Source organism: Varanus komodoensis, unplaced genomic scaffold (assembly GCF_004798865.1).
Source record: "Varanus komodoensis strain SLA01 unplaced genomic scaffold, ASM479886v1 scaffold14_1, whole genome shotgun sequence".
In the NCBI taxonomy this organism is placed as follows: Eukaryota; Metazoa; Chordata; class Lepidosauria; order Squamata; family Varanidae; genus Varanus; species Varanus komodoensis.
The window spans coordinates 23,859,212-23,883,051 of NW_025335438.1; the positions used below are offsets into that span (position 1 = coordinate 23,859,212).

The window sequence follows — 23,840 nt, forward strand, 5'->3', positions numbered from 1 at the left end:
GGCTACATGAAAAAAATGAGTAATAATGAACAAAGAAATTAACAATAAAGCTCATAATTGACAGGTTACAATTAAGGATATATTCAAATTTTGTGAACAGGGTCACCTAAGCAGTGATAAATGTTAATCAGCTAACATTCACTGATTTTGAAAAACTTCATTTTTGCACTTTTGATTTTAATAGGCACCTTATTTCACATATAAAATCGAACAGAATGAATCAATTCCTTTCTCATGCCATATTCCTTAAAGACACAATCATATGCATGTTTAGGCAAAGTCTTACAACTCCTAGCATTCTCTAACCAGCCATGTTGACTGGAAAATGTAGGGTGTTACAGGGATTTTTCAGTCTAAACAGGCATAGGATTACACCCTAAATGTATTACAAGTGACTTGCTTAGCAGGGCCATCTTAACGCATGGGCCCATGGGCCCCATACTAATCTGTGTATGTTAACCCTTGGAAAATGGGAAAACTTCCAAAATTAACAGTAGTTGTAGTTGTCGTAGGGGCCCCAGTACACTGCTTTGCCCGGGGCCCATAATGCTGTTAAGACGGCCCTGTTGCTTAGCTACTTTTACCTTTCAGTAAATGCATTTGTCATTTGTGGCATCTTCTCAGAGGGTGCTAACAAGTTTCTGAATTTTTCTCTATTGCTGAAATGTTTAAAAGTAGCTGTACCTTACTGTGATTCAGGGAAAGTTAGTTTTGGGGATTTCAGAACAGAATTTTCTGTGAGCCTCTTAACCCTGTGCTCCTGGTAGTGAACTGACTGAAACACACTCCACAGAATACCCTACAGAAGCATATGCCTACAGAGGCACTTTTCTTCCTTCCTTCTTGGACATGTATTGTGAACAAAGGTTCCATGCCACCTTGCATCACTCCCCTGACTCAGACATGTATTAAATATGTGCATGATGAACTTAAAGGACACATGAGCTGTTTAGTACTCAAGACTAGCCTGTTCTGAGTAGTCCCAGGTGCCCACCTCACCTGCAAGCTGCTTGGTGGGTTGTGCTTAGTTTCTTGATAGGTGAAATTTTAGTTAAGTAACGCTATCTTTCATTTTGTTTTTTAAATAAAAAAGTAACTGTTTCTAAAATGCTACCCACATAGTCCTTATACACACACAATTGAAAAATGAAATTAAGTTGTTTTGCCTAGATTGATTTTGATCTGACTCATATGCAGGATTACACAGCAGATTAATGAAACTTTAGAAAGGGGCCTGTTCTTCTCACATGTATTCAAGCTGCTGCTGGTGGTGAATATTCCCTAAACAGCAACTAAGAATGTCTTGCAGCATTTCCTAACTTACAGGGTTGGAAGTACAGTAACCCATTTGTCAAACCTGCCCATAGTTTTCTTAGTTTTCTCTCCATTTTACCCAAGTGATACACACACTGGCTTAAGGTTTTTTTGTTTTGTTTTGTTTTTTTTTTTTTTTGATAGCAGAAACTATGCTTTTTGAGAGTGGGTCTCATCTATCCAACAGCTGGTCACTTCCATCCATTTCAAACGATACTGCTAATAGGGTTATACAAGGGCAGCCATTTGGTCACTATGAACAGCCAGGTATCTCTTCCTGGTGTCCATGAGTTTCCTTTTCTGAGACCTACTTCACATATGAAAGATAACTTGAGGTAGGGAAGATGAGTAAGTCTTTCAGTTCTTGATCAGTGTTAGGAGATAAGCCTCACCTGTTTTTGCAGGTCTCCTATCCATACAAAGAACCTGGGAAAAGCAATGAAAGAGGCTCTTCCATCTTCAGAGCAACTTGCCTCCCAGCATGGCATGAGAAACTGAGCCTACCTATATGGGAGGACTTGTGGGGGAAAGACTTGTGGACTACCAAAGTCTGTCCACTTGGTGGAACCCAGCGAAGTCACTGCTTATGGAACATTTGATATTCATAGCAGCTCTAAAGTGTTGCATCTTCATTTTCTAGGGGGAAAGTATATTGCATAATGCTGCAATTCGGCTGAATGTATCTGGTTATTTCAGCTTGACCTCAGAGATAAATTAATCTGATAATTGGGAACTTAAGAGTTGGCCTTGTGTAGATGACAAGAGCAGCGGTGTTTCCTGTTGGAGAGCTCCTAGCTATCAAAAACCACTGTGTAGCTATTTTGCCTTCTGCCTCTGCAGATTTTCTGTAGTAAGAAAAAAAGACTGAATAAGTCATGAGTAAACACAAGAAGGTTACAAGTGTAAAAAAATACTACCTTTATTTAATATTACACTTTTATCTCACCTTCTTTCCTTAAGGGAACCCAAAGCAGTTTCCAGGCCCCTGCTTCTATTTTATCCTCACAATGACCCTGTGAAGGTAGATTAGGTTTCATGGATGGTGGGAACTAGAACCTAAAACTCCAGAGTCCCAGTGCAACTTTCTAACTTCTGTTACATTTTATGAATAAGGGCAATAGATCACACAATAACAGCCTCATTTGAAGAATTTCTAATGCGTATACAAGCCTCTTTTTAACAAAAATTGAAAACCAAAGGAAGATTTTTGTTTGTTTTTTGGCAGAACATTTTCTATTTTTTATTTTTCCACTAGAGGGCACTTCACAACACAGAATCAACTTTATTGGTTGTTCTTTGAAAATGGCACTTTTAGTTCAGTGAATAAGGCTTCCCTGTATGAAAACTCTGTTTTAACTGAATACAGAAGTGCTGACAGATACATGTAGAAACGAAGCATCAATAGTGTGTCACAGCTGCTACAGGGATGCTAGGAGTTGTAGGATTTTCTGTCTTCATTTAAGATGCACAACACTGGAAGTCCGATTTCTGCTATGTAGAACCGTTTTGAAGCATGCCCAACATTATGTGCATCAAAACCTCTGTTTGTGTTATATGTGAAGACAAAAGATGCACTCTGGCAGCCATTCTGTGTCTGTAAATGTTCAGAGAGAGAATGTGTGAACTGCAAAGCTGTTTCAAGAGACCTCTCATTTAAGGGACATCCCTCTGAACCAGCTGCATGTATTCTTATTTACATCTTAGGCTGCCATTTTTTAAATAGCTAATTTAAACCTGTTCAGTACCTGTGGTTGATTTTCTGCAGGATCAGCTCTATCTGTTTGCTTATTTTTATTCAATTAACCAATACCACATGAATTAATTTTTCTTTACAATAATTATAAAATTACAAATAAAATCATGATACAAACACAGTCATACCATGAGCATGAGCAGGCTCTGAATCTGGCATGTTATTTCAGCAGTAGAGCTGAATACTGGATAGAGCTACTCTTACGGCTGGTTCAGATAATCTTGCCTGCAGAAAGGTCTCTACATTGGAAAATGATGTATTTTGTCATGTAGGGTGGTGTCAAGTTTTTATTGTGTTTCTGAGTATACAAACTTGAAAAGAGTCTATTTAAGAACAGTATTTATAAAAGTGTCCCTGACACTGTGCATTGACTGTACACATTTAAATAAAAAGTTGCAATGGCAGGAGGAAAGAGCTGTACATAGGTATGACATCTAAAAAAGAAGGGAGGAGAGGTAGAGAGGCAAGAAATATGTTTCCAGTGCAATTTTATCAATGTCTAATTGGAAGGAAGTCCCAAGCCTCTGAGTTCAGGTCATGGGTTTCCTGACATCATATCTGCCTTCAGAGTCAAACCAGAGAGAAGATTATATTCATTAAGCCGAGAGAGAGAGAGAGAGAGAGAGAGAGAGAGAGAGAGAGAGAGAGAGAAGAAACAGTTACATCCTTATGGTAGAAAACAAGAAAAATGGTGTTAACAAAATTTAAAAGTTCTGTGGTACTTTGGATAAGAGAGAAAAGAGTCAAAGAATACTTCAAAACAGAGGCCATGTTCCAGGATCCCTTTGGGGAGAAGTAGTTAAAAGTAAAAAAAGTTGCAGGAATAGTTTCTTTTCATCTGAAAGGTAGGCTGTTACTTAGTTCATAGTCAGTCGCAAGTGCATTGTACAGATCGGCACTGCAAACTCTAGTTAAGTCAAGCTTAGGCAGTCAGCACTTCTTGTCCTGGAGTGGGAGTTGCAGGGAGCAGTGCGGCACAGGAGCACAGTCTGGAAGGGTGTTCTCTTTGCAAGTGTGAGCGAAATTATTTATGCTACATCTTTGGCATATAGAATAATGGACATTTACATAAAATTGGATGCAAATGTAGAAATGTTTTTATTTTGCAGAATTGCACTTTCCTGGAAAATGTACATGATGGTTCTGAAATTCTGCAAGTATTCTAAGTTTTTGCTAGCTTAACTGAAAAGCTATTCTTGTATCTGTTACTATGTTTCATTAAGTGGTAGCAATACGCTCTGGGGCAAAGGGCCAAGGCCATTCCTCCATGCGACCCTGCCCTGCAGGCAAACTATCCAACCTATGAGGAGAACCTAGCAAGAGATCACCCGATGGCTTGCTGTGCTGTGCCAACCTGCTGCTGCTGCCAATCACAAGGAGCAGATATTTGGGCTCCTAAAGCTCTTTACTTTGATGTCAGTCCTCATACCTGCTTGGTCACAACCATAATGGCTCACTGTTACCTTCTTTTGTTGAATACCCATTGCTTAGGCTGAATATGTTAACCTGTCAATATGTAGTAATTAAATCATCAGTTTTGATTAATTACTAATTCATCAAACAGGAGTAATACTGACCTGTTTTGCAGGGTCCTTGTAAGGATTCTGAAAGAGAGTGTGTGCGCACATGAGAGAGAGAGAGAGATTGAGAGAGCGAATTGGTTTGGAAATCTGAAAGCCACATATTACTTTCTGTATCAGTCAAATGTAAATGGATTTGAGCAAGATTGAGGCTTGAACATGGAATTGTTGCCCTTTCGCTGTATTCTAGGGAGATAGCTCTGGAGAACTGGATTCTAGGGAGATAGAAACCTTCCATGGTTTAAATATTCTCTTAGTGATTCAAACACCTCTTCTGTGGATATAAGGTCAGAATCCTTTGGGGATGCTGATCCATGACACACAGGTGGTTTATCCCTGGCTTTCCTAGCCCATCCCATGATTTCCCTAGTCCTGCACTGTTCTCTGTAGCCACCTTTCTTTCTCCAGCTTACCAGATGGAAGTGATAGAATTCCTCCCCGCTGCCCCACTTTCTGTTTTCTTAGTGCATATGCACACTTGTGGAAGGATGCATCAATTCATAGCCTCCACCATCTTCATTTCCTAAGTATGTCTCTGAGCCCTGTATATAGCTCAGAAGGTTTCATGGAAAATGAAGAATGAAGAAAATGGAGGTCCTACATTTGCTTTAAAATGATCTCAGCTACCACTAAGAAATTTTATTATTTAAAAAAAAATCCTGGGGTGTGCCAAGAAATGTGTCTACAGGTGCACTACTGTCCACAGATACCACTTTGCCTTCCTCCCTACATTCTATAGATGGTTATAATGAAAAAGCAGGGGTATGAAATCACAAGCTTTTAACTACAGCTTCAAAATGTTCTGTGGACCCCACTGCCACAAATTCTCCCTCCCAGTGATTATGATACAAATCGCTGTATTATGCTCGCTGGGATGAATAGGCATACCTATTGGTGTGTGCATATGGATGTGTGTAGGTGTGTATCCCTGCCCTCTAACCAAACCTCGTATGTTGACTTTGGGGCTAAGATTGTGCTTTGGAGAACACATAAATGAGCCTGCAGCATATATATACATGTCAGTGGTGAAAATAATGTCACTTAAAAAAATGATAGTGGATCATCTGGGAGTACTCAGAATGATAATTGTGCCATTGTCATTTTACCCAATGATATATAGGTAAAAAAAAAATCTTTATTTTTTCTGTGCTTGTTGTTAGTCGTGAAATCGTGTCCGACCCATCATGACAACATTCCTCCAGGCCTTCCTGTCCTCCACCATCCCCTGGAATCCACTTAAGCTCACACCAACTGCTTCAGTGACTCCATCTAGCCACCTCATCCTCTGCCATCCCCTTCTTCTTTTGCCATCTATTGTTCCCAGCATTAGGCTCTTCCCCAGGGAGTCCTTCCTTCTCATTAGGTGGCCACAGTATTTGAGTTTCATCTTCAGGATCTGGCCTTCTAAAGAGCAGTCAGGGTTGATCTCCTCTAGGACTGACCGGTTTGATTGCCTTGCGGTCCAAGGGACTCGCAGGAGTCTCCTCCAGCACCATAATTCAAAGGCCTCAATCCTTTGGTGCTCAGCCTTCCTTATGGTCCAGCTTTCACAGTCATACATTGCAACTGGGAAAACCATAGCCTTGACTCCACACACTTTTGTTGGCAGGGTGATGTCTCTGCTTTTTAGTATGCTATCTAGATTTGCCATAGCTTTCCTCCCCAGGAGCAAGCGTCTCTTAATTTCTTGGCTGCAGCCCCTGTCTGCGGTGCTCTTGGAGCCCACGAAAATAAAATCTGTCACTACCTCCATTTCTTCCCCATCTATTTGCCAGGAAGTGAGAGGACCGGATGCCATGATCTTAGTTTTCTTAATGTTGAGTTTCAAGCCAACTTTTGCACTCTCCTCCTTCACCCGCATCAAGAGGCTCTTTAGTTCCTCTTCACTTTCTGCCATTAGAGTGGTATCATCTGCATATCTGAGGTTGTTGATATTTCTCCCAGCAATCTGAATTCCAACTGGTGATTCATCCAGCCCCACCTTTCTCATGATGTGCTCTGCATATAAGTTAAATAGGCAGGGCGACAGTATACAGCCTTGCCAAACTCCTTTCTCAATTTTGAACCAATCAGTGGTTCTGTGCCCAGTTCTCACTGTTGCTTCTTGACCCACATATAGGTTTCTCAAGAGACAAATAAGATGGTCAGGTACTCCCATCTCTTTAAGAACTTGCCACAATTTGTTGTGATCCACACAATTAGAGGCTTTAGCATAGTCAATGAAGCAGAAATAGATGTTTTTCTGGAACTCCCTAGCTTTCTCCATAATCCAGCGTATGTTGGCAATTTGATCTCTGTGGTTAGCAGCAGGTAAATCTACACTATATTATCCCATAGTGCACTTTCCTGATTCTCAACAGTGCTTACCCATGTACAAGCTGATTGTCCTGTCAAAATATATAACCACTTTCGAGTTTTTTTCTAGAGCCACTTTCAGGATCACACACTGTGTTCTAGGACATTATGTGTGGCTGAAAACATCTTTCTGGCAGATTATCTTGTGTTTACATCTACTGTTCCATATTTGTATTCCAGTTTTATTTTATAAAGCATGCAAGCATAAATAAATAAATACATACATACATACATACATACATACATACATATCTACAGTTAAAGAGTTTCATATAATCATAGAGTTGAAAGGGGCCAGAAGGTCATCAGGTCCAACCCCCCCTGCTCAATGCAGGACTCCCAGTTAAACCATCCCTCTCTGATGTCTGTCCAGCTGCATCTTGAATGCCTTCAATGTGTGAGAGACCACAACCTCCTGTAACTGGTGACTCTTTAGAATACCAGCGATTGATTTGCTAGGAGATAAATGTTGTCTAAAATTAATGTTTCTTAAAAGTTGTAATGTCCCTAAAGTGCTATAATATTAATAATAATGATAACAGTAATAATCAAATCTAAGTTGATTTACCTGTCACTCTGTGTTTCTAAACAAAAACGAAAAAATAGAAAACTGATTTGCAGATAGGTTACTTTGTTGTCTGTTGCAGCAGAAGCAAAAAGTACATGATATATCTGCTAAAAGAAATCAGTGTTTATGTAAGCATATGCCATAATGCATATGTTATTCTTTAAGATGCCACAACTCCATTTCTGCTGGATTTTATTCTGTTTTGTACTTTTTTTTTCCTGGTAGATTAGTGTACTCACCTCCCATTTGATCACTCATAGAACATTTCTCTGCTGAATGTTGGACTTTGCAGATACCCAGTTTGCATTTGCTATACTTTTCCATTTGTCTTCCCTTCCCTCTATGCCATGGCAAAGCCATCCATGTGAGCAGTCATGCTCATTAGAATAAAGTTTAATTCTTTTGAGATGCAATTGTATGGAGACATTTACTACAATGTTCTTTAGAACTTTCATCAACTGATTTGCTAGCAGCTTTCTGATCATCTGTTTGATGCCTGCTTGGCTTGCTAGTGCTCCTCATCAGGTTCTATTAAAAAGTAATAATTTACACCACTTGCCAGGTCTAAATTGGGAAGAAAAATCTTCTCTACAATAGTCTCTAAGTACCAGCAAGCTGGAACAGACAAACCAGCCAAATGAAGCTGTTAAGGAAGGTCAACGCAGTCGGTCATGCGCACAATCCCAGGCTCAAAAACTAATAAAAGTGGTGACTATTTATTTATTATTAGATTTATATCACACCTTTTTCTTTTAAAGAAAACAACGTGGCTTACATCTTTCTCCCCTTCATTCTTTCTCCCCCACAACATCCATCCTGTGAGGTAGGTTGAGTTGAGAGTTTGTGACTGGTCCAACGTCACCTAGTTGGCTCCATGGCTGAGTGGGGACTGAAACCCAGTCGCCTGAGTCCCAGTCCTGCACTCTCAAGCACTACACCACACTGGCTCTTTATATTTACCACATAAATGTGATAGGAACTACTATGAGTGTTAGCAGATGGAAGAGGGCTTAACATTGGGAAATAGGTACCAGAAAGTCATTCTGTTGAAAGTTCTAGACAAAATGGAAATTGTCAGGATATGTTGATATGTCTTTATACACATTATCACATCCTCAAAATATGATCAGTAAATATGCACAATTGCTAAACTAGTTGCTGAACATATGGTTTAGCTGAATGGTACAAAACAATTGCACATGGGGGAAAAAAGAACTGCTAGTAAGAAGTAGTCATTTAATTTTGGAAATCTAAGCATGAAAAAAGTGCCAGAAAACAAATGAAGCTGTTTCATTCTGAGATTAGGACAGGGTAAATCAGAACTAATTCTAGATGAAAATTGGGAGAGACAAAATTTCAGAAGCAGCACACATTTCTGTGTCAGATATGATGCTGTTTGTTTATTCTATATCCATTATCGCATTCATGTCTTTTCTTTAGGTTTGGGCAGCATTTTTCCTAGCCAGATATTACTTCTGTCATGCAATCATGGCACCATGCCACAATTAGTGAAGATGTTGTCTTCTTTTTTGTGATCTTGGGAGCTAGTTATCTCTGAAATCCAAAGGGGGAACATGTTTGAAACCAGCAGTTGTAAACATCCCAGTGACACAGTACATTAACAAAAAGAAGTCTGTTTATCAAGCTAATTGAAGTCATCATATTTCAGATGAATTATTAAATACTGCTCGCTCATTCTTTCCCTCCTCTCCCTTCGTTTTAACTGCCAGATATAAGGGCCACATATGGCATAAATAAACAATTTGCACTTCTTCCTAACTTGGATGAAATGTGGAGTAAAAAGGGAAATAGATACATGAGCAAGTATACAAAATGATACATGAGAGGAAATAATTGCCTGAAAAGTGCTTATCACTTTTCCACTTTCTCCAGCCTTGCTTGGCACAGAAGAGTATTGGGAAATCAGCTGCTCTGTTGCTGTATGTCTTTGATCATGCAAAATTAACTTCTCACTTGCAATTTGCTGATGCTAAACTGATCATAATTTCATATTGATTTATGTAAACATTGATTTTAAAAAGTCCAGTGGAATTTCATAACATGTAACGTTTACCATTTCACCTGGAAATGTTTTAATACATAGTATTTGAACTAACTGCATAGTCTTTCTTAAAACTGGCCTTTTTAAATTTGTTTTTCATTTTTATTGTTTGTATAAAACTATTTAACTTTCTTTTCAGCCAGAAGGCTTTTACTGCAGCAAGCTTTTTATTGCAAATAATTCACAATCACAAAATCCAATATATATAATTGCAAAATGAAAATAAGTTTTCATTGTGTTCTTTTAAAAGTCTGTATAACACAATGTTTGCATTTGCAAAGAAGCAAATCCCACTGTGTTCAGCAAGTGTGTTTAGGATTGCAAGCTTAGTTCCACAACTGGTAGTTTTCCTTCAGTTGGAAGGAAACTTTTTTCTGAATATATGTAGTAGCACATGACAAATTATCACTAATCCAAATTAATGCAACTAGAATTAAATTCTGGTATAAAAAAATCTGATTCTACCAATACATTGATAATGTTATGAAAGATGCTCACCAATCCATGAAACACAGTTGGAGTTAATGTCAGAAAATCTGTGTACTAGCCAGAGCGTTACAGTTTATCAAACAGATTACTGAAAATGCAGTCCTTACAACTCTAGAAATTGTTGTTCCTGTTATGAGTCAGTTCTTTCTTCCCTCAATCCCAATCAGCTTGGTCAATGGTTGGGAATGCTGGAAGTTGTTATCCAAAATATCTGGAGTGCACTGCATCTGGAAGGCAGATGTAGAGTTACTACAAAAGGAAAGGGAGCTGGTTGCGGCCTGAGAAGCTGAGGTCCTACCAGCTGCTGTGCAATGGAGCAGATTTTCTTGAAGTGCCTGTTTACCACAACAATGTTATAAAGTTTTTGAGAGCCAGTGTGGTGTAGTGGTTAAGCGCATGGGACTGGAACTCAGACGATCTGGGTTCTAGTCCCCACTCTGTCATGGAGCCAACTGGGTGACTTGGGCCAGTCACAGACTCTCAGCCCAACCTACCTCACAAGGTTGTTGTTGTGGGGATATGATGGAGGAGGAGATGTAAGCTGCCTTGAGCCCTTTGTAGGAAAAAGGCAGGATATAAACAGAAATAAATAAATAAATAAATAAATAAATAAATAAAGGCCTCTAACCTGCTTGTAGATAATTTGTAACTTTTCAGTTTTCATTTTTAAAAAATCCCTCAAATCTGCTGTGATTGTGATCTCCCTCTGCATTCATTTTGAACTTTAATATGTAAGGCACTACTAACTTGATCTCTTGCATATATAAAATCATTCATGAATGACCTTTAACAAATTATTTCCAATAAATGCAACTAGATCTAAGTACAAGCCTTGAAAGGTCATAATCCAGCTATGCGAAATGTAGGTAAAATTATCTCCCTGAAGCAATTGATTGCTAAAGGTCTTTGTGTGTTGTTGATACAAGCAGCATTTAAATTCTTGCATTAAAAATGAATATAAAGACGATAGCTGGGTCTAGTTTGCATTTGCTTTCCAGATATACCCCTAAACATGTTTCACAGCAAATAAGATTCCTTGGAGAATACTTCTTTATTTTATGTTAATATGAAAATGTGGTAGGATAATAAAGAAAAAATGTGCTTGCAGCCTAAGCTTTTATCCCTTAACATTTTAGTCTTCATGGTCATCACAAAATCATTTATGTTAACTTGCACTTTTTCTATAAGTCCTGCCTACCATTGGCTTTGATGGCTACAGTTTGGATCATCATTTATTCCTTTTTAGGAGTTTCATTTTTAGTGGTATTATGGCTGAATGATTTACTAGCCTGTGACAGTTTGTCCAGGTAAAGGATAATCCAGAAAATCAGCAAAAGTCAATCACATATTGGCTTCAGCAGGATGGTCTCCAAAGCAGAAGCATTGATGTTCATAGCCTAGCACATGTGTGTGAATCAGCCTTGGGCAGAAAGTAGGACAATCCTTTCCATTTCTCTGTTTTTTTAATTGCAGGCTGTAAACATCAGCATTGGAATATAGTGACCATAAGGCCTAAGGAAAGAGGTACCTAAAACAGGCAGAGATTACCAGGAGAGAAAGAAAAAAGGTGACTCTTCTGTAGTTTGAAAATCTTTTTAAAGCCCACATGAACATTGCTGTACTTTAGTGTTTAGGAAAACTATAGAAAAAAATAATGCATGCATATAAAAATGATCACAGAATAGTCTGAACATTGGAGGATCAACATTCTATTGCTTGCTCTTTGTGAGTTTATGTGCACAATTCAGTGGTGCATGAGACAGTTGCACAACCACAGTCCAGATAGCACAGTGTTAGCTGTGGGAAAGGCTAACACTATAGCTGTGGAATAGGGATTTATTCTTCCACTGAATAAATAACTGTGCTTTTAGACAGAGGCTAAATGCAATGAAGGGAACATCTCAAGAATCCCAGTAACTACCCAGGAACTGCTATGAATTTGGCAGTTGAGATGATGTATCTGGCCATGCCGTCATAATTAAACTGATTACTTCAGTGTACTGTTATTTAAGCAAGTCATTTTAAGTGTAGCTTCTAAGAAAATTTACAACACCATACTAAAATAATCGGTACAAAAGGGCTAAAAATGACACCTGATCCACACAACAAAACACTAAGAGCATAATTCAGATTGATCCAACATCACACGTGTGCCTCATCAAAGGGTCTTCAAGCAAATAGGTGCATGACAAAAAGCCATGAGAAGGAAGTCCCTCACATAGGCACCAGCACCTAGAACACCCTTTTCCTGACAGCAACCCTGCTCAAAGCTGGGCAAGTTTGCAGGGCAGGCTGCTAGTACAGCTACCAGCAGCAAAGGCTTTTGTAAGCCAGAGCTAAGCAGTTTCCCTTCCTCCTGCTGCTGCTCATTTTCTATCTTGTTTTACTGGCAGTCTGACAGGTTTTATTTTTCAAATGAATTAGCTGAAAATTAGGCATCCCAGTGAGGTTTCGGTTTGGGAGTACATTTTCTAAATGGCTGCCAACAATTGACAGTTGGACAGGCTTGCTGTATGTCTTAGATGCTATTGTTTCTGAGAGTCATGCTAGAATACTTGAGAAGTAGAACTGGTATTAATACAGGGGTTCCAAAATGAAGGTATCTCTGGGTTGCAGCTCTTCAGGTGGGCACCCATTTTTCAGGTATATTGTTCCCTCTTGTGAAATACATAGCATATTTGTATACCTTTTTGTGAAACAGTGAAAAACTGTTGATGAGAGGGTGGGGTGTCAACAGTGGTGGGTGTCAAAAGAGAGAGGATAATCCTGTTATTGAGTCAATCAGGCTGGTGTTTCCTTGCTGCTATGCAGTTGACTGGATTTATTTATTGGTATATGAATACATGTGGGGTGCAGTGGCACAGTGGGTTAAGCCACTGAGACACTGGGCAGGTGATCGAAAGGTCGACAGTTTGAATCCGCAGATGGGGTGAGTTCGGGTACTCTGTCCCACCACTGCCAACCTTGCAGTTCGAAAGCATGCAAATGTAAGTAGATAAAAAGGTACCACTTCGGTGGGAAGGTAACAGCATTCCGTGCACCTTGGTGTTTAGTCCTGCTGGCCATATGAACACGGAAACTGCCTGCAGACAAACACTGGCTCCCTCGGCTAGGAAACAGAGATGAGCACTGCCCCCAAGAGTCAGACATGACTGGACTTTAATGTCATAGGGAAACCTTTACCTTACCTTTTATATGGAATACATTACCCACTTTTATTATAAAATAATCCCAAAGTGAGGTGCAGAACCAACAAAGCACAGTGAAATAGAAACATCAGGTGATAAAACAGTAAAACAGGGGAGGATAGAAACACAAGTAGATTTACAAGATGCTGCAACACAAATTTAGTCAAAGCTCAGAGCAAACAAATAGCTCTTTTGTTGGTACTGGAAGTTTAGAAGACTCAGTGTTGCCCATATATGGGGAGGGGGGTTAAAATTGGGATGTCTATACTGAGAACACCTCATTTTGGAGTTGTTACATATTAAACCCCAAGCAACTGTGACATTGGCAAGAGGGCTTCTTCACTGGATCTTACTATCCAGGCAGATATGGGACGTCTTTATCAGTTTGGATAGCCCAAGTGGAAACAATACCAGTGAATTCCCTTTCAATTTGGGATTGTAACAGAACAAAATGTGGAAAACTGGAAGGGGGTAAATCCAGTTCCTTGAAGAACTGTAAGGGAGAAGGTGTTCCATCTTTGTGTAGAGCTTTATATGTTGACTCAAGCATACTTGAACTTGGATTGCCAGCATATAATGCAACTCTTTCCAAACTGGTTACTATGTTCCTTGTAGTCTAGGTCACTTGACTGAAGTGCTGAAGCATTTTGTGCTAGCTGTAGCTTCTGAACCAACATCAAAGTTAATCCCACATAAAACGTTGCCAATAGTCCAGCCATGAGGTTACCATGCATTTTATCACTGTCCAGGAATGACTGTAGCTGCTAGAACAACCAAAGTTAGAAAAAAGCACTTCTAACCATGGTGAGCTATACATTTGAGCCTCTACTGACAGTGATAGTTCTAGGAGAAGCCTGAAGCTGTGTACCTGCTCCTTCGGATGGAGTGCATCCCTGTACAGAACAGGCACCTTTCCTAAATCCTGGACAAAGGACCCACCTGTCCATAGTGTCAGGATTCAGCCTCAGTTTGTTAATGTCTATTGTTAACTGGTCATTAGTTGGTGGCTGCACACTGCAACCAATTCCCCCAGTTTAGACGGACATCATGGTCTAAATAATCTGTTTCTTCTAAGAGTGTCTGAAGGTGCAGAGCTACCAACCTATTGGGCATCTAATCCTAAGAAGGGCATATTTGTGACCAGGTAGTAGGTTTAAGAATCTCTCATTCTATATGGGTTTCTTCACTTATTTTAGTCTGAATCCTCAAGACTCTGTGAAGAAAGTATTATTATTTTCTATATTGAAGATGGGAGGACTAAGTTAATGGGAAGTTGCTTTCTAAAGGTCACCTAATGAGTTCATAGCAGAGACACAATATACAAATCGGAAGAGTTCCTGATTAAGAGATCATTCTATTAGCTATGCTGCTATGCTATTTTTCTAGGTTTACTTATGATGTTTGGATTTTTATTCTGATTAACAAGAAAGGGAGCTAATATAGATTTTTGGCTCACATTCGAAGTCTAATTTCAGTTTTCCTTTCTTATTTGCAAGGCATTAATGAATGTGTACTCCCAGATTCTATTCACACGAGAGTCTCATTGTCAGACAGAGGACAATGTTATTTTGCTCCTGCTTTGTATAATTTATAATGACTTCATTAGTCAGAAGCTGAATGTGCACACGTGGATCAGCACAAGATATTTGGCTGCATCAGCTTCTGCAACTGTTTTTCTTCCCAGGGTCCTTTGAACCTCCTAGGAACCTCTCTGCATCCTTATTAGAGGCTGACAATTAAAGCACTGTTTCCATATCAAAAGTAATCACCAAAAATTAGCTAGGGAAAGACATAGAATGCTGTGAGAATTCAAACACTCTGAAATGGCCAACTTGCCTTCATTTGGTTCAATCAGTATCAAGTTGGGGTCCATTTTTATGTTTAATGCTGCCAGGGTAACTGGTGAGCTGTCACTGTAACAGCTTGCTAAGATTATGCAATACTAAGGAAAAGGTAATTAATGCATTTTGGGACCTTTTCATCATAGCCAGTAGCATAATTAGCACTGAAGTTTGTGAATAAATATGAAGTTATAATGCACACTAAAAAATGTGGTGAGGTAACTTGCTTGAATAGAATTTGCTTTACATACTCGTACTGAAAGAAATAAAAGACCATTTGTCAATAATTTACTGTTTTGAAGTGAAAAGTTGTTTTAGGGTTTAATGAGCAATTTGCTAATCTTACAATTACAATTCTGCAAGGAGCAATGAAATCCAGTTCTCCGACACAAGGCAGGCCATTCTGAAATCACTCCATTCCAATCAAACTGGAACAGGTACAAAAAGCAGTAACAACGATGATTGATAGCATATGAGGATTTAAATTTATTTAAAGAGTTTGAATGTTTATAAGAGTTTTAAAAATTATTAAAGAATACAGGAAAAATGACACAGAGAAAACATTGAAAAAGAGCTACAATAACAGTAGAGGAGAGAAGTGGTTTAGGTTAAGGAAGGATACTAGTAGCAGAAATGATGGGTATAAATTATGGAACTTGGAAAATATAAAATTCTCCACAGCAGTGTTGTTGGGCTGTGAATATAGCCTATTGTTTCTGTTGTGAAACTTACAGAAGTAACATATAAGAAAGAAATCCATCTGTTTTGTCTTATTGTGCACTAAGATTTGTGCATTACTGCAGAAAGCTGAATCATAAGTAATTGGCATAGCTCTTGGTGCACTGTTTCAGGAGAAGACAATATACGCCCCTCCAGATGTTTTGGACTGCAAGTTCCAGGACTCCTCACCATTACCCTTGCTGGCTAGAGCTCAGGGGATTCATAGGCCTAAAAGAAAACCAATGTGGCATGGTGGTTACCTTTTTGGGCTGGGACTAGACTCTAGTCCTCATTCAGTCATGAAGCAATTGGATGAGTTTGGGCCAGTCACTGATCTTTACAGGGTTTGGTTAGGATGAAATGGAGAAAAGAAAGACCTCACCAGCTACCTTGGATTCCTTGCAAGAATTCTGGGGCCTAAGTATAATTTAAAAATTAATATAAATGCAGCAGAATGCTACTGTTTTTGTGTTTAGAACATAGTGCAAAGCTGTGGGTATCAGGTTTGCCTGAGATACTGGTGTCAGGAGACACTACCCTTGGCAAGTGAAGTCTCTTATGCCTATAGTCCTCTTGCAAGTCCATAGAAGCCCTTCCATTTGTATTATTCCTTGGTTGATTTGAGGTAGATACCGTACATGGGATGATCCAATTTGCATTTGTAGTCATCCCTGTAAATACAATGAAATGGGAGGCCACACACACAAACACATATACCCCCTGGGCTGCCTTTAGAAACTCCTTGATGTCACTTCCTTCCTCCGTCAGCAAGTGAGTTTTCCTTTAATTTTCAGCCCCAGCTGTCTATGCTGTCAACACAAAGTTATTAAAATTCCTTTAAAGTGAATCAAAATAGCCTAAAAACAAATGTACTGGGAAGCAGGAAAGCATCAGTATTCAAAGTCCACAAAGCTTTGAGCAAAATAGAGTTGATCCAACTAGAGATTGCCAACATTGGTCTTTCCTAGCATCTTGTACATCATTAAAAGATGTTTAAAACACATACTCCTTAATCTTTTATTGCCAAAGAGAGAGAGAGAAAGAGAAACTCTTATTTGGTTAAAAGAAAATTAGCCTCAAGATGTGATTTCAATTGTCACAATGTTCCTAGTGAACACAGTATTGCCTACTGAAAGTCTGCCTAAATAATGTTTAATTTTCCTTCTTGAAGCAAAAAAGTAGCACTTGTATATCTACAAACAAAATAGTATACCATTATGCAGGAAGTAATTACCATAACGAGGCAATTCTCTGTTGTAGCACTCAAGCAATAAGTAATCTTGATCCCCCCGCTCCCATCTTTTAGGAAACTATTGCAAGGGATCATTAGAAAAGTTAGTACTTTAAAGTCTAAACCGGTTAAAATAAAGTTGCATTGTAGTCCTAAACATTTTGCCTGCAACTGATTTGTATGGAAACCTAAATCCGAATTCAAGGTAGTTCAGACCATTTCTGTGGCTTTCATTCTGGTTATGATCAACTAGCTGCATATCATGTCGGGACTCCCTTCATCAATATACATACAAACTTGACTGCCTTTTGTCTGTGCAACTCTGGGTCATCTGTGCAAGTCTGTTAATCAAATTTGATCAGACTTGACCATTTTCAGGGAAGAAGAGAGAAATGTTCCCTCAGGAGGTGCAACTGGCACAGCTTACTTGTACAAAGAGACAGCACACCTTTAGAAACCTTTCCCATGGCATTAAGATAATCCTTTCTGAACAAGAGGAACATCATTTATTTATTACATTTATATCCTGCTGAATGCTTACAGCAGCATACATTGTTCTTCCTCTACGTTGTTATCCTTGTAACAATCTTAACTGATAGGATCGATTGAGAGGTGGCCACTGTCCCAAGGACAGCCAGTGAGCTTCATGGCTGAGTGAAGAATTAAACCTAGCTTTGTCCAATTCTGCTTCAACACTCTGACCACTGTGCCACACTGACTTGCATGCATACCCAAAAAAGTATCACATGACACTATTGAATCCGATCATTGGTCCATCTTGCACAGTGGAACTACTCTGACAGGAGCTCTTGAAGTAAAGTTCCTTTGAAAATAGAGATGCCTAGAAATCTCTGGGATCTTCTGTATTCAGAGCATGATCCACTGAAATACAGTAGAAGGAGAGTTTAAAAGGTATTTTTTAAAAATTGAGGGGGCTACTGGCAATGCAAAATGTTTGTTCACCCATGCAGAATTTATAATACATGCAGATCCTGGATATGGAGACTCTGGGATTGTCACCAGTAGTTCCACTATATATGTGGGCTATCCCCCATTCTACATACATGAAGGAATGTATGCACAGATCTGAGTCTTCTGTCAAAATGAAGAGGGTGTTTCCTTAGGACTGGGAAGTTTGACTTATATACATCACTGGAACCATCTAAGTGTCTCTATAATCAAGGTGCAAATGGACTGATAGAACTGAAGATAGGCCAGGGTCCAGGGTACCCTTTTGCTAGAGGAAATGACCACAAACACAATTGGAAGTTACAACTTCCAAGAACAGCAACAAACTAGCTGAAATTAGCATTACAAGTGTGGAGCACATCAGTGGAGCTCCCCAAATTTTAGCTAATTTCTAGGACTGTTATAAGAAGCACTACCCTCCCTTTGCACTAGTGCGTATTCCTCCTATTGCAACTTAATGAGCTCATAATCTAAATCCTGATATGGCTTAATTTCATTTGATCACATTATATCTGACAGCTTTTCAAATCAGTCTATTAATTGTAAAGTTATTGAGCATATGAATAGTGTATAGAATGGGCTCAGAAGCAATGGCAACTTTAAAAAATGCCTTACTGAATATAGATCAAGGTGATACTAGCCCTGCAAACACCTATAAATCTTTACATCTGTTAAGCACCCTTCCCAGTAAAAAGGTGGTATTACCTATGTAATCATCATCTAAGGCTCTCCTCTGAGTAACTCCTCTGAGGAACAAGGAAGAGGTCTTTCTTGACCTCCTGACTATGGACTTCTTTCCACAGAAAGCTGCATCTGGTGCCAACATTGTCCTCTTTGCAGCACTAGATTAAGACTTTCCTCTTCCCCCAGGCATTCTACAGCATTCCTCATAGTTTTATTGTTAATTGGGTTTAACTTGTTTTCAGGCAGTTTAAAATTCTTCTGTGTTAAAGGTTTTATATTAGGTTTTACTATGCTATGCTATGAATCATTCTGTGAGTTTTGGCTGTTGTGCAGTAAGAAATTTAAGAAACGAATGAATATGCTGCACCATGGAATGGTAACACATCTGAATCAGGTAGAAAAGACTTTCAGTTTGCATGATCACCTCACTCCACTATGACTTACTTAAACCCTGGTGGGCCGTGGTATGTGGCAACCACCTTTTTAAAAATTCAAACCACAGTGGGTGGCCACATAGCTCGTTGTGTTAGGTGAACTCAGTGAGGGCAGTTAAACAATGGGCTGTTATAGGATTATATGAAGGAAGTTTGACCTTCACATCATTGCCTTCACTAGGTTTGCATGGTACAGTAATACATGCCCACCCACCATAGCTTAAATATTCAAAAAGACAGCCAGTACATGCCACAAGCCATGGTGGCCTGAATAAGCCACACTAGGTTGTGGCAATTGTGTGAACTAGCCCTTTTTCATGAGAGAGTTAATCCATTTGTCTGAATGCTGAAAAATATGTAGTTCTGTAAATACCAAGGCAAATCTTCAGCCTTCTTTGTTTGAACAAGAACAAAAGTGAGAGCATTTGTCAATGCCTTTAAACCTGCCAGTTTGATAGTTTGCCTCATGTGGCTCCACAGCAACCCCTCTGGCTACACAAACGGTGACACTGACAAGCTGTAAAGGGAGTGCCATCCACATATCCTCAGCCCAGAAATCCGTGATTGATGGAGTTCAACTGAAATTCCCACAAAGGATGTGAAAACCTTTCAGTGCAAGTCTAATACAGAGCATATCCCTTTGTTGTCTTAATTTCCAACCTATTTTCCATTATTTAAATTGGTAGTATTAGTAGGATCAGAGGAAAATAAAATAGTCTGTCTCTGCCTTCTCCTTTCTTAGTGACCCTGCTGGCTTTCCCTTGTCATTTCTGATAAAGAGCAAGATTCCTGTGTCTGTCAAACAACTTCTCCATCTTAAATACCTCCAATGAGGTGCAGTCATTTTCTGTTATAGAATGCTATATTTATTAAATTGATAATTGCAAAATATAGCAGTAGTTCTGTGTAACTTGTATACAGACTAATTCCATTTGCTTCTGTAGCTGTTTCAGGGCTGGAGTCCTGGATAATTATGGTAAAAATATGAGTATGTCATAGCAGAATATGCCAAGAAATCTCCTTTTGCAGACATGCCTCTAGCACAGTAGAACCTCAGTATTCTTGCAAAGGAAATATTCCAGGAATCCACTGCGGAACATGCATTGCTAGAAGTAACTGACCAAAAAGTCTGTATTTTATTGCTGCTATTATTGCAAAAGTTATTTGTAGTTGGAGCATCCGCTATCAAAGAGGAATAAAAAGGTTAAGAAGTATGGAGAAAGAAATATCTGGGGCACAAGCATTTCTTATGCTGTAAAATATAACTATTGTGCTGTTAGAAGTCATTGTAGAGTATGTCTGCTCAACCCATAGTTCCTCCATGTAAGAATGTTTAAAGATGTCTGCATACAATGCAGATCAAGAGATTCAACCAGAAGTAGTCCACAAATGCTCACCTGTTGGGACTAAGCCTTGTGTATTGTCATTTTTCTTACACTATAGGTTGGTGAATATTTTAGGGCTATTTAGTACTGCTGCCAGTATAGGTAATTTGAGCATTTCTGTAGGCAGACAATGGATTGGAATCCAAACTAAGTGAGTTGACCTGTGGTTTCATTGAAATCAATAGGATGTTGGTCATTATTTGAGTCCCATAGATTTCAGTGGGAACCAAGTTTGAGGAACCTGTATCCCCACCCAACTGTAACTAGTTAAACTGTAACCAGTCTATGGCAATCCCATATATTCTCAATTATTCTTTACAGAAGGTCACTATAATTTGGGTTACCCTGCATTCTACCTTCAGTTTTATTACTTTTTCTTGCTCTTGTTTTGTTCTGAATAGGATTACTTCATTGAAATAATATCTTCATGTTGATTTTCTCTTTCAGTGTCTGAAGAAAAATTACAGCAGCACACAGTTAATCAGGTATTTTAACTGCTTTTACATATCTTCTAAAATGCAATCCTATAGATGCTCAAACAGAGAAAAAACTGACAACCCCCAGCATTCCCTAGCCAACAGTTCATGAGATGTACAAATTATGCATCAAAGGTTTAGGAAAATATCCGTTCAATAATTTATAGACAGCTCTTTATGACTTTGCCCCTGTAACTTTCCATTTAAATACATGTATGCATGTTCTCTTTAAAATGCAGTTTTAAAAACCAACTAAAATAAAATAAAAAACAATACTAATATAATAAGCTGTTTAGAAGTGTTTCTGTCCACATGACAAGTAGGACTTTGCCTTGATTAAAACTGTTATTTAAATGTTAATAAAAGCAATAGAAACATTTAAGCTGAACACTTCACAGAAACAAATTGATTTGGCTTTTCTGAACAAACAAAATCTTTGGCATTTTTTAAATTTTTACAGTGGAACTTACTATCATATTCAAAACTCAGAACAAACCATTTTTAGTACAGATTTGGATAAACAAATATGGATTTGAAGAAAAGAGCACTCACTGAAACCAGTGGATTGGGTTGGTTCTTCATTCTTGTTTGGCCTTAGATTCTCGGCTCCACATTCAACAGTGAGGCTAAAAGCAACTTCTTGGGAATGAGACAAAAAGGTGAAATGCACAGTCACTAAATTACATAAGATTCCCTCATCCTTGTAGCCTGGATAGAAAAGTCAGCAGCAGCCTTTTATAATTTTGTTCATGCTTCAGTAGAAAACTAATCAACATGCCAATAGTTCAGAGATGCTGCTAGATCCATCTTTGTCACTGGAGGCTTAGTAGTAGAGGCCTCCAGACTTCAGCAGTCTGGAGGTCCATTATATTTATATAATTTTTCCTCTCAAGGAACTCAAGGCTTACATAATTCTCCTCCTCCCCTCAATCTTATCCTCACAACAACAGCCCTATGAAGTATGTTGGGCTGAAGAGTCTGAGACTGGCCCAAAGTCACTCAGTGAGCTCCTTGGCTGAACAGGGACTAGAGCTAAGATCTCCTGAGTCCCAGTCCCACACTCTCATTACCGACTTAGGATGATGTACTATTGATTCCCATAGCCTAAACACAGTGATTTATGCACTACAGCAATCTCATGATTAGATTGCTATACACTGCTTCCACAATATGCTTTACACAGGGCTGCCTTTACATTATTGAAAACCCTGGTAAGGCAAGATCCCTGATTTGTTCAACCAAACATGGTTGCATACTCTCCTTCAGACCTTAGTGCTCTGCACACAAAGCTATTTGAGGAGCCCATGTGTGTTGGGGTACTGGGTTACATACCCAATCCCTGCACAGTTTCAGCCCTCACATATGCAGGTGAATGGCTGCACAGAGCTACATTGTTGTACCACTGTTGCTCTTTCCACAGTTCCCCATACACACACACTCCCTGCCATTCCCAGTGGAACTGTATGTGTGCAGAAAGTTTGTACATTAGTAAGTATCCCTGAGGACTAGTGCTCCACTGCTCTTCCTCAGTGCTGCCCACCAGCAGCCACCTAATGTAATTAATGTATGTATTGCAGAAAAATTAGGTATGAGGACCACAAAGCAAACTAACAGAAATAGCATTTTACATAATATAGTCCTTGCATTGTGACATCCTTATTTATTTGCAACTCATTCCGCTCCACATCCGATCAAGGCTGCCTTCTTCTTGAATGATTATTTCTCTCCGGGAACTGAGAGGGGAGCAGTTTCAAGGCACTCCTGCTGTGAATGTCAGCTGAACCTGGGGAGAGTTACCTGAGGCACTTGTGAGGAGCTCCACTGAGCCTGTTCTTGCATCAACAAACTCAGCGCTGTCATAGTGGTTCAGCATCTCTTGCTGCAAGTTTAGACTCTCCTTCTCAGGTAGCTGCAGTAGAAGACCTCTGGTCACTTTTTGTTACCTCTTCCCAATATCCTCAAGAGTAACTTTGAGCTTTGGTCAGAGTCCTAGCAAACATGTGGGTTTGAAACAGTTCCTGAATAATAACAGCCTCCTGGCTTTTGATGTCTTCTGTTCCTCTTGCTGAAATTGTTCAGAGGTACATTATGTATTACTCATAATGTAGCACATATAGTACATTATAATGTTTACTGTAGTACAGCTGCTATGAGCTACTTTTTGGACCCATCGGCACATTTGACAATTTGAGAAAAAAGTCCTGACAAAAACAAAATGACTGCCATGGAAGGTGGACTAGTCACAACAGACTGAAGATGGAACACAAGGTAGAGATGGAGAATGAACCCCAACATGCCAAACAGTTCCTTTGAGCCACCTCCGTTCTCTGTGCTAAGGCCCTGCCACTCTTTAGCATTCCTAGTTGCTTTTCCTTGGTGTGTAGACACGCTGCAGAGGAAAGTGTTGGCCTGCATTTTCCTGACATCTTCCTTTCCTAATTATGTCTCTGAAATCCATGATAAGCCCAAATACTTCCATAGAAAATGAAGTTGGGAACAGCTTCATGCCCTCACTTTGCTTTGAAGCAATCCCAGTTGCTGCTAAGAAAACATGTTACTTGAAATCGGGAGAGGGTGCCTTGGGCACCAAGAAAGCTGTCCAGGGGCACACTGGTGCCCATGGGCATCACATTGCCCTCCCCTATTATATAAGATGGAATTCTTGCTGCACAGAAATCTAATCGATTATTTAAACAAATCAATGACAGAGTTAAGGCAATTTTGTGTTGGCCCCAGCTCCAAACCCTGGACACTTCTATTGCCTTGCAATGAAACTTGCTAGACAAATATC

At 39.3% G+C, this 23,840-nt stretch overlaps 1 protein-coding gene across 4 annotated transcripts in view; it reads left to right on the forward strand.

The window, feature by feature from the left end:
• Positions 1-23,840, forward strand: part of CHST9 (carbohydrate sulfotransferase 9) — a 74,828-nt gene that overhangs the window by 43,814 nt on the left and 7,174 nt on the right. For all 4 annotated transcript variants that reach the window (XM_044423965.1, XM_044423964.1, XM_044423966.1 and 1 more), the window contains one exon: positions 21,021-21,058. In XM_044423965.1, coding sequence (XP_044279900.1) covers positions 21,021-21,058 — 38 coding nt within the window. The remainder of the gene's footprint in view (positions 1-21,020; positions 21,059-23,840) is intronic.